This window comes from Dipodomys merriami, unplaced genomic scaffold, assembly GCF_024711535.1.
Source record: "Dipodomys merriami isolate MVZ:Mamm:240054 unplaced genomic scaffold, mDipMer1.0.p SCAF_202, whole genome shotgun sequence".
NCBI lineage: Eukaryota > Metazoa > Chordata > Mammalia > Rodentia > Heteromyidae > Dipodomys > Dipodomys merriami.
Window position 1 is genome coordinate 446,505 of NW_027203405.1, and position 11,505 is coordinate 458,009.

General features: G+C 61.5%; 1 protein-coding gene across 1 annotated transcript; it reads right to left on the minus strand.

The window, feature by feature from the left end:
- Positions 1-2,566: 2,566 nt before the first annotated feature.
- Nptx1 (neuronal pentraxin 1) lies at positions 2,567-11,052 on the minus strand. The gene is made up of 5 exons (XM_070031601.1): positions 10,576-11,052; positions 10,162-10,369; positions 8,111-8,355; positions 6,895-7,074; positions 2,567-6,309 (listed from the first exon to the last, which is right to left on the minus strand). The coding sequence occupies exons 1-5, from the start codon at positions 11,035-11,037 to the stop codon at positions 6,088-6,090; spliced, it is 1,317 nt and encodes a 438-aa protein (XP_069887702.1). The 5' UTR covers positions 11,038-11,052; the 3' UTR covers positions 2,567-6,087.
- Between the last annotated feature and the right edge of the window lie 453 nt (positions 11,053-11,505).

Consider the following 11,505-nt stretch of genomic DNA (forward strand, 5'->3'; position numbering starts at 1 on the left):
GGAATCCTGAGTCCTCAACCTTCCAGTCAAGCTGTTGAACTTTGATTCTTTATTTCCCAGTCCTGGGGCTTGAACTCAGGGCCTAGGCGCTGTCCCTGAGATTCTTTTCCTCAAGGCTAATGCCCTACCACTTGAGCCACAGAGACATTTCCAGCTTTTTCTGTGTATGTGGTACTGAGGAATCGAACCCAGGGCTTCATGCATGCTAGGCAAGCATTCTACCACTGAGCCACCTTCCCAGCCCAGGCTGTTGAACCTTGAACATGCCACAGGGCCTCTCTGAGCTTCAATCATCTTAATGAGACTAAATGACCCTCCAGGCTCTCCCAGCCCAGCCCTCTGTAAGTGAGCAGCTAGAGGATTCCCCCAAATCAGACAGGTCACCCTGCACAGAGCTGCTCCGGGAGGCTGGCTTGGGAAAAATTATATGAAGTGAAGTAAGCCAGACCCAAAGAAACAGAGGTCCTTATTTGCAATAACCAGTATACATCTAGGGTAATCTCACCAGAGAAGCAGAAAAGGTCAAAAGCTATGTACACACGACCCTACAAGATGATGCTAAGCAAAATGAACCCCAAGATAGGGACACAAGAGGGTTTTTCTTTTTTGGGGGGGAGGTCCAATTGTGGGCCTGAACTCTGGGTCTGGGCGCTGTCCCTCAGCTCTTCAGCTCAAGGCTAGCGCTCTACCACTTGAGCCACAGCGCCACTTCCGGCTTTTTTCTTTTTGCTTATGTGGTGCTGAGGAATCGAACCCAGGGCCTCAGGCATGCAAGGCAAGTGCTCTACCACTGAGCCACCTTCCCAGCCCCTACAAGAGGGTTTTTCTTTGTTGCTGTTGTTTTCAATGTACTATGTGATTTTTTTTTTTTTTTTTTTTTTTTTTTTTGGTCAGTATGGGGCTTGAACTCTGGGCCTGGGTGCTGTTCTTGCCCTCTTCGGCTCAAGGCGAGCACTCTACCGCTTGAGCTATAGCGCCACTTCTGGTTTTCTAGTGGTTTATTGGAGATAAGAGTCTCCCGGACTTTCCTGCCCAGGCTGGCTTTGAACCACGATCCTCAGATCTCAGCCTCCTGAGTAGCTAGGATGACAGGCGTGAGCCACTGGCGCCCAGCATACGTGATTTTTTTGTTGTTGTTTCTTTTGCATGTTCTTCCTCCATGGTATAAGCCCTGTTGTCACTGGGTTTGATTCTGATGGCCTGCATTTTGTATGTATGTTTTCCTAATTTGGGGAAGGGAAATAACAAAATGCTGAAACCGGATACAGGTTGACCCATTGTAACAAAGAGATGCAGAAGACACTATGTTGAAAACAAACTTTACAACTTGGGAGGGGAGGGAGGATTGGGAGAGCTGGGGAGGAAAGGGATAGTAGGGGTAACTGCGTGATAGGAAATGTCCTCATTAGCTTACTCATGTAACAGTAACCCCTCTGTGCAGTATCTTTTTTTTTTTTTTTTTTTGTGGGTCGTGGGGCTTGAACTCTGGGCCTGGGCACTGTCCCTCAGCTCTTCAGCTCAAGGTGAGCACTCTATTGCTTGAGCCATAGCACCACTTCCGGTTTTCTGGTGGTTCATTGGAGATAAGAGTCTCGTGGACTTTCCTGCCCAGACTGGCTTTGAACCGCGATCCTCAGATCTCAGCCTCCTGAGCAGCTAGGATTACAGCGTGAGCCACTGGCGCCTGGCAGCACTCGGGTTTTGAATGAGCTCTTAGAACTTAGAAGCAAGAATCTTCCACACATAGATCTGTGCTCTTCCCTGGGCTGGAGCTCCAGATGGCGTGTGGCCTGGGAGCAGGCACCACCCTTGGCTCCCTGAAGGTGCCCCTGTCCCCCACAGGACCCGGCTGAGGGTATCCAGCCACTGGCCCTGTGCCAAGATGGCACCCAAGTCTCAGGCCTGCCTGCCTTGCCATGAGACCAGACCATCTCCCTGTACCCCCCCACCCTCAGCAGCTCATTCGCCCCACAAAGCCCAGCGCCCTGTAGCATTGTGTAGAACGGCTGTTTGCCTGCTGAGCCGGGCACGGGAGGAACCAAGCAACCAGGACCTCAGGGGGCTCTGCATCAGCACCAGGACCCGGGACGCCCATCCTCCTGCCCCTCGGGAGGTCAAGCCTGGCCAGGAAGCACCTTCCCCAGACACCGGCTTAAGGCAAGCACTCCATCCCGTCTTTGGGGACCAGGCTTGACCTTCAACTCGCGCTTAGGGAAGGGGTCTGGGCACGCTGGGAGGGCGGCACGCACAACCACTCATGGAGGATGAGCCCGGCTGCTGTACCCCAGGCTGTGCGGCCTCCCCAAGCTGGGAAATCACCTCTGTAGCAGCTGCTCCTGGGGGGTTGAGGACCCCCCCCCCAGCTCCCATGTGCCAGAGGCTCCAAGGCTCGCGCACAAACACAGTATAGTCTGACGGAGGCGCAAACACGGTACAGTCTGACAGAGGCTCACAGCCCCCAGAAGTGCAGCCATGGTGCCTTGCGGGTGGGGACAGAAAACCACAGTACAGCCAGCCGGGCAGAGGGCCACCAGCAAGCTTCGGGAAAGAAAAACAGTCCAAGGAAACCAGTCTTTCTTCACTCTTTACTGTGTAAAAATAAACTTAACAATTCATGTCATTTCAGCAAGAAAATGAAAAAAGAAAAAAAGAAAAGAAAAAAAGCAAGAATACCAGTAGAAATAGTGCATTTCCAGAACTGCCGATGGGGTGGGGCGGGCCCCGTGGTTCTGACCCCTGACACCCAAAAGGCTGCCGATAGTATGAAAAATGTACAACTTTGGTTAGCAAATAATGAAAAAGTAAGATACATCAATTCTCTTTCCTATTTTACAGTATGTACATGGTAACAATATCAACTCTAGGGGGTTGCTTTTGTTTTCAATTTTTATTTTTTGGCAAAGAAGACAGAATTGGGACTCTAAGTATTGGGCTTTTGTTTCTCCTCAATGACTCGTTCCCTTTTAACAAATTGCACAGAAGCGACACATTTCCCGTCCTTAGCTGGATAAATGTACACACTGTGTTTGAGATGAAATCCGGACCGCTGTGGGACCGCGGAGTCTGGCCTCTTCACGTTACACCGCGCAGCCCTGCTTCTATCAAGGTTGGAGCTGACGACCAGCTCCAAGACAGAGAGCCCGCCGCGCTCGGCCTCGGGGCTCAGCAACAGGGGGCCCCTCGCTGGAATGGCTGTGAACCCCACACCGGCCTCCCTCCCCTCCCCCACGACACCCCCAGGGTCTCAGGTCCCAGGGCTGGTGACCAAGTGATCTTTGCAGTCTTAGAAAATAAACTGGGAGTCTACAAAAGGAAAAGAAAGCATACAAAATGTATCTCTTTCTTCCAAAATACATCTTTCAGTCCTACATTTTGGTGGAGTCTGAAAGTTTTGTTTTTTTCCCAAGGGGGATATAGGTTGAGATAATTCATTTATAGGTTTGTCCTATTCTCGCATAAAAATACTCTTGTTTGGTAATAAACTTTTTTCTTCTACAGTAAGAGAAATAATACTGTGTTATTATCAAAAGCAAGAAGGCTTACGATTCCAGTGGGATCTAGAGCCCCCAGGGGTCCTCGGTGGCAGCTCCCCCACCCCAGACGCCCCGGGAGCGATCGGACGCCAGCTTGGCAAAAGCAAACACTGTCTCTACAGTGCTTTTTATCTTCTTATTTTATAAAATGGCTTACCTGAGAGAGGCATGTATTATTCAGTGCAAGAGGGAGCGTCAATCAGATTACGGAGTCGCTGGGAACTGTGTGGATGGGGTTTTCAGCCGTGTCATCTACCTTTCTCGGAACCAGCCAAGTGCCAAGTGAGCACAGTGATGGAGGGGGGCTCGGCACAGACTCCAATGGGGGGCGGGGCGGGAGCTAAATCTCAGCTTCGGTCCCTGGCACCGTGGGCTCCTCGGGAGAGGGGACGGGGAGGGAGGGGACGTAGGCATAAGCATTGGGGTGTGCTCTGCCCTCTAGCTAGGGCAGAGGATGGCTTGTGGTCCTGAACCGACAGCCCCCACCCGGCCCATCTGGACCGAGGTGGACTGTGGTCGTATTGGCAGGGGCCGGGGCTGGTGGCAGGGGCCGGCCCTGGGCACGGCGGCTCTGGGCCTTGCCTGGCAGCAGCCTCCAGACAGCTGGAGTGAGGGGGGGGGAATCGATCTGGTCTGGAAAGGTGATTCCAAGCTTGCTCTCTCTCTTTCTCCCTCTCTCTCCCAACCAAGAGTATCATTCTGCTTGTTCTCAACCCACCTGATAGAAATGCTTCTTGTTGTGTTTGGGGTGTAGGGGGGAGGAGGAGGAGAGGAACGTGGCTCTACGCCTCCTTCGACACCCCTGGCTTGCTTACCCAGCCATTTTGTGGCAGTTACATGGGTGGTCACAGAACACTGGTGGCACTCAGCACACAACACAGAACCGGAGAAGTCCATGCAGGCAGGGGAACACACACCGGACCAGGGAGCGAGGAACACGCCACCCCGAGGAACATGCAAACACACGGAGAAGATCCCGCAGGCCCAAGGATGCCACAACCCGATGGGCACGGAGGAAGCACGAATATCTAAGAAAAGCCACTGAGAAACACCGAGGCTGCGGCAGGCGCTCCGCGCACCCGCGCGAGGGAAGCGCTGCGGAACGGGCCCCGGCACCGTGCAGACACCACGAGTACGGCGACAGAGACACTGACACAGACACACGGATGCACTAGGTTCCCACAGGACAAGGGCCCGGGCGGAAGGAGACAGGTGTCCCGGGAGCAGCAGCCGGCACCGGACACCTGCCCCCTCCAAGCGCTGCGGCTGCAGACCAGCCGGGCAGCGTGGAGGATTGCCAGAAAGGCTCTGCCAGCCTTTCGCTAGTTCGACTTCTGGAGACAAGAGTCCAGAGTGCTCTCGGGCTGGTGCCCGCCAGATGGAGGGACAAAGCAGGAGGCTCTCCCTACCCTCGGCACAACCTCTGAGTGTTCTCTCTCACACTCACACGCTTGCACACGCACACACACACACACACACACACCTCCCCTCCAGGCCTGCGTTGGTGGCTGGCTGGGGCTGCGGAAGGCCGGTGTGGAGAGCAGGGTTGCAGGACCTGTCCCAGCCAGGCTGGGCCCACGCGGGAGCTCAGCCTCCCCCACCCCTGGGGAAGTCCCAAGCCAGCCACGTCTCCGAGGGCTTCGGCCCCCTAGCCTCGGTGCCATGGAGGCTCCCCGGGTCCAGCTGTGCCTCTGTCATCCCAGGCTCCCCACTTAGTCTCCGGTTAGACAAGAGGGAGGGAGGGGGCCAGGGCCGGGCATCCCAGGGCTGTGCTGGAACCCTCCTTGCTCAGAGCCGTGGAAGCTGAAGGGGTATAGCTCTGCGACTGGAAAGGAATGCTGCATCCCTGCCTTCCGGGAGGCAGGAAGGCCAGGGGCGAGGCCCTGGGATGGAGCAAATGGGGAGGCATGCGGGGGGAGGGGGGTTGCTCCCCAGTCCGTACTGCCCTTCATCAGATACAAACTTCCCATGGACACCCCCTCCCCCTCCCCAGCCTTAAACCACCAAGAGACATTTATTATGTCAAAGAGAACCATGGTGCTCCAAGAGGCTGGCAAGACGAACAGGTGCGTGGGAGACGCAGCACAGCCCCGGGCAGCCAGCAAAGCTGGCAGACAGAGACTGCCGACCCATGGTGAGGTTTCCCAAGCCCACAAAGGAAGGAGGAGACACACAGCTCACTCTAAAGAAAAAGCTGATCCTCCAGTCACAGGCTCGCAGGCACACGCGCGCGCGCGCACACACACACACACACACACACACACACACACACCCCCTCTCACCTACGTCTGTCTAGTCCAGAGTCCATGCACCTGCTTTTGCAGTGACTAGAGCATGCCTGGGAAACAGTCAGGGCTCCCAGGGAGAAGTGGGTGCCCTCAGGGATGGTGCAGAGCCGGGACTGCTTCATGTGCAGGAGGACAAAACCAGGCTGTGTGCAGGTGCAGGGGCCGTGGCCTTGCTTCATTCCTGGGGGAAAGGGAGAGAAGAGACGGCGGCGGGTGGTGCTGCTCAGGCGGGGGTGGGCGTGGGGCCGGGCCCTGGCCCTGGCCCCTCAGTTGATCTGGCGACAGGCTTCGAATGTCCACTTGGTGGCTCCACCGTAGATGTCGATCTGGGACTCGGCCCAGGCGATGACGTTGCCGGAGAGCGCCTTGGTGCTGCAGGTGGCCAGGTTGTACACCTCACCGGGGGTCAGCTTGCGGTCCCAGATGTTGAAGTGGGCCAGCTCGCCCACAAATGCTTGGGTGGCATCGAACCCTCCTCCCAGAGCGTCCTTGGGAGAAAAGTAGGGACAGGCATTGGGGGACTGTCTAGGTGAGCTGAGGGCCTCTCCCCAGAGGATGTGGGGGTGTCTGTGCCTCCTGAGCGCGCCGGTCTTGCTCCCGTCCCTGGTCTTGGGCCATGCGTCTGTCCCTGAGCGAGCCCAGCCACACAAGGGGCACTGCCCCCTCCTCTCCAGAAGCAGACGATATGGGGGGGCCTGGGCTCTGCCCTCCCCGCAGCCACCCCGCCCCAGCCGGGGCCAGGGCTCAGCAGGAGTCTGGGGGTGGGGGTGCCTTCTCACACACCCCTCTGCCAGCTATGGCCCACTCTGTCCCAGGAGCAATGGAGCCTGGTTCTCCCAGCCTGGGCGCACCACCCGCAGGCCCAGAGGAAGCGGAAGCACTTCGCTGGAACTAAATTATTCATTGCTAAAAGCTGACAGAGCAGGGCCTTCCTGCTGTTCCCAAGAGCACACACCCCAGCTCGCTGCCCCGCGGGGGTTCCTGAGCCCACCCACCCCGTGTGGCTCCCCTCCCCCATTCCCAGTCACCATGCCCTCCCTCCCCCCACCCGCCGGCCCCCAAGCCAACAGTACCTGCTCCTGGCCCAGCACCAGCACGCCCTGCGGCTTGATGGGGTGGTAGGGGGCCAGGTTCTCGCCGCTGCCGCCCTGGGTGCCGTCCTGGTAGGCCTCCCACACCCCGTCCCGGGTGGTCCAGGTGATGCAGATGTGGTGCCACTTGCCGTCGTTGATGACAAAGGGCAGCTTGGCCACCTGGGGGGGGCCGCCCACCATGATGTGGCACCAGAGCCTGGCACCACCAACACGCCCGCGTGGGCTCCTCCCGGATCCACAGCCCACGGCAGAGAGCCCACAGCACTCTCCGAGACTTGAACACCCGGGGAGGGCCACAGGTCACCCGGGAAGCCTGGTGCATCCCCCAGGGACCCTGAGAGTCACCTGGCCCTCCGGCCTCCCAGTCAGCCCTGGCGGCTGAGGGCGCCCCGCTGGGCCTCTCCTCCCCTCCAACCGGCCATCCTCAGCCACCAGGTGCTCTGGTTAGAACGCCTGGCCAGCTCTGCAGAATCTGAGAGGCTGGGGAGGGGGAAGGCGGGAAGGGGGGTGGGCCTTGGGAAGCCCCGGCCAGCCCCGGACTCTGGTGCTCTTGCCCTCTCCCCCACCCAGGGGCAGTGTGGCAGAGGATGGGCCTCAGGCATTTTCCACTTGGGGAAACAGGGCCCAGAAAAGCCTAACCCTTCCCAGGACACGATGTCACAAGTGAGGGCTGGGGATCCAGTTCCCAGTTAAGATTTGGCCATTGATGACCAGAGGTAACTGAGGGGTGGCCTGCGGTGGGGGAGGGGGGCTTGAAGCAGTGGGGCGGGGGGGGGGGGGCAGGAAGGAGAAGAGCTCTCTGGAGGTGATGGCTGCTCTCTCCTAAGGGGTCGGATACACGGCCCCCCGCAGGTAAGGCTGAGTGAGAAACACCTAACACCTAAAAGAGAGGCAACCAGAGCCTCTACGGTCCCCAGGTGGGGGGAGGGGGAGCCAGTCAGAGCCATTCAGAGCAGCAGCCAGAATCCTATCCGCAGGATGACCGTCCTCAGACGTTCCACCCCCACCTCCAAAGGCTTCTGGAAGTTTCCAGCTCTCCCTATCATTGACAGACAGTGAGGGTGCCCCTCCCCCTCTGGGCTCCACTCCCACCTCCTTCAAGTCCTGTAAGGGGGGGGATGGCTCTGCAATATGAGGCCACCTCAGTCCTCCCTCCCCGGTCCTCCCTCCCCGGTCCTCCCAGCCAGGGCCCTACCTTGTCATTGATGAGGATCTCCATGGGGTTGTTGCCCCACTCGATGAGGACCAGCTCGTTGGCCTGGCCGGGCACGGCGTAGGAGAAGGGGGTACCCACGCCGGGCGCCGCGCTGGACTTGAGCCACATGCACACGGTGAAGGCGTACATCTCGGGCAGGCTCTTCCGCACCTTGGCGTACATGTAGTTGGTGCGCAGCGGGAAGGTGAGCTGGAACTTGTCACCAGGACGGTTGTCCTTCTGACCTGGGGAGGACAGACCGGTCCCGACACCTGCCCCTCGCTGACCCCAGGGCTTGTGGGCAGAGTGGTGTCTGGTCCCCACCCAGCTGCGAGCCGCCAGCTGGGCGCAAAGGCAGCTGAAGAAGCTGACCCCAGGTCCCTGCACCCTGGGGCCACCCCTGGGGCGGTGAGGTGGGGGTACAGCACACACAGCAGCCTGGGCACCCTCCCCGGTGGGCGGGGGAGGAATGAGGCTGGCCCCGGCGCACCCCCGTGAACAAACGGAGAAGGTGCAGCCACGGGGGAGGAGGGAAGTGGGCCAGCTCCCCTCAGAGCAGCCCCTGTGGGGACTGACCTGATTCCAGATGGTGACAGTGCTCCGAACCCCTCGCCACTCCTCACCTCTCCTCAGCACTCCCGTGCTGGACCCGGCCCAAGACAACCAGAGGCTGCTGGTGCCTCCCCAGCCCCCCTGCGGCCCTGGAGACAGGACACTGTGCAGGCCTGAGCCTGCTGCTCCACAGCCCGCCCCCTCCTCTGAACCACCTGGAGGGTCCCCAAAGTGTCTGCTCTGAGGATGCCACTGTGTGTCGGATAAGCTTCCCGGAAACTCGGGCTCCAGGGCTAGGGGCTTCCCCCTTTCACACGGCCCCCAGCCCCCAGCTTCCAGTCACCACCCGGGGACCCTCTGACCCTAAACCCGCCCTCACTGGCTATGGTCCTGACCCCGGTGACTGCCTGGTGGAAAGTGCTCCCATCCAGCACCGACGCCCACAAAGAGCGCAGGGACGCAAGCACCCAGCCAGCTCCGGCTGCGCCCAGAGCCCAGGGGGAAGGGAGTCCCACAGGCCAGGAGGGATTTCTAGAAGGCGTCCGGCAGGCCAGCAGTGGCCTCCTCCTCCTCCTCTTGTAAGCAAGGCAGGTGTTTTAGACAGGGCATGGCTGGCTCTCTCAATGAAGCACCCCCCACCCCAACTGAGCCCCACAGAGAAGGGAGAGGGTCCGTGGGGCCTCTCAGGAGTGTTTTCCAATCCCTGTCTTCCCTCCCCCCTCCCTCCGGAGGTCCCTCTCTCCCCAGATCTGTTTTTCAGTTACATAACGGGCCTTAAGATGGCACTGTTTAAATCCATCCGGCACATTTTGCGGTCTGAGCGGGGTCACGTGTCCCTGCTCTGAGCTCGGCTGCCCCCCCCCCTTTACAACCTTGTTTGATTTCTGCCACTTCAAGACAGAACTGGCCCGTGGGCACAGAGAGTGGGGCCGGCTTCAGCCAGTGGCTGACAGGGCTGTGGGGACACCCAGGCTGCGGGGACTTGGGTCACTCAGAAGAGAAGATGGGGAGGCAGTGTTGGAGGGGGGGTCAGGACCGATAGATGGGTGAGGATCCCAGGAATGGGGGGGGGAGACGGGGACGGGAAGGAAACGGGCTCAGCAGCCCAAGGCAGAGGCGGCTCAGCTCCCGGCTGGAGAGGCCGGAGGAGCCTTCCTTCACCAGGGAGAGCTGAAGCCTGCCACCGTTGCAAGCACAAAGTTGCTGAAGATTAAACAAATGAGACTTGAACATCCCAGGTGTGTGAGTGTGAGTGTGTCTCCGTGAGGGGGTGCAGCATGCCGTCCTTCACACACACACACACACACACACGGAGGGATCTCCAGGAACATGGACTGCAAGCCCAGAGCCTCGGGAACCCCGAAGCGGGAGCGGGAGCGGGGCTCAGCCCTGCAGGGAGCGGGGCGGGCAGGCCGGGCCGGGCGGCGGCGATGCCGGAGGGGCCCCGAGGGGCCCGGAGGGGGCGGGAGGCGCCCGCCGCGCCGTCCAGCCTCGCTTACCCTTCTCCAGCTCGCTGATGCGCTGGTGCAGGGAGGTCAGGGCGCTCTCGATCTTGGCCCGCTCCTCCGTGTCGTTCCTGGGGCCCCCCTTGCCCTCCTCCAGCGTGTTCACCCGCGACAGCACCTGCCGCTCCAGGTCGTCGATCTTGCTCTGCAGCAGATCCTTGAGGCTGTTGGTCTGGCTGGAGGAGTTGAGGCGGCTGTACTGCTGCGGGGCACAGGGTTGGGGGGGGGCTCAGCGCGGGGGGCGGCGCGGGGGGGGTCGGCGCGGGGGGGGGGGGCGGCGGGGCGTCCGCGCGCGGCCGGGGTCCGGGGCGCCCACGGGCCGGGGCCGCGGCGCGCGAGGGCGGGGCGGGGCGGGGAGCGGAGGGGGCGCGCGAGCCACCCGGCCCGGGGACCGCGGCTCCCGCGCACCTCGAGGTTCTCCAGCCGGGTCTTGAGCGACTGCAAAGTTTGGCCGAGTTGGCTGAGCGTCTCGGCGGCCGGCGTCCGGGACAGGTCGCCCATGGTGTTCTTGCCGGGGCCGGGCTGCTTGCGGCCGCCGCCGGCGCCGGCGCGGGGCTCGCCGGGCGCCGCGTCCAGCGTGCTCTGGCTCTCGCAGCGGCCCAGCTTGGTGGTCAGCTCGCGGATGGTCTCCTTCTGGCTGAGGATCGTCTCCTTCTGCTGCAGCACGGTCTCGCGGAGCTGCAGCACGCTGGTGCGGAGCTCCTCCGCCCCGCCGCCGCCGGCCCCGCCGGCCCCGGACGCGGCGCACATGTCGGCGTCCACGGGCACCGAGGTGCAGATGAAGCGCGTCGGCCCGAAATCCTGGGCCCGGCCGCCCAGGAGGCACAGGGCGAGCAGCGCACAGGTGCGCGCGGCGCGGCCGGCCGGCATGGCTGCGGGGCCCGGCTCGGCTGGGCTGCGGCTCGGCCCGCGCTCCGGGGGCCGCGCTGCGCTCCGCGCCGTGCTCTCCGCCGCGCTGTCCGGCCCCCACTGTCGCCGGCGCTGCGGAGCCCGCGCCTTTTATGCCGCCGCGGGAGGGGCCGCGGCGCCGCCGACGTCAGCGGGGGAGGAATCCCGCTTTCGCCGCGCGCGGCGGGGGTCGCCCGGGGGCGCGGCCTGGGCCCGCCCCGCCCCCCGCGGCCAGCGGCCCCCCCCCACCGAGCGCGACCGAGCGCGGACTGGGGGGGGTCGGGCCCCGACTCCACCCGCGTGATCCCCCATCTCCGACGGGGCTCGGGACCGGGCGGGGGGCCCTCGGGTCCGCGCCCCCCAATCCCCGCGTGCTGGAGGGGCCCCGCGTGCCCACCAGGCCAAAAAGGGGAGGTGTCCGCGCGGGGCCGAGAAGATCCCGCAGGGGTT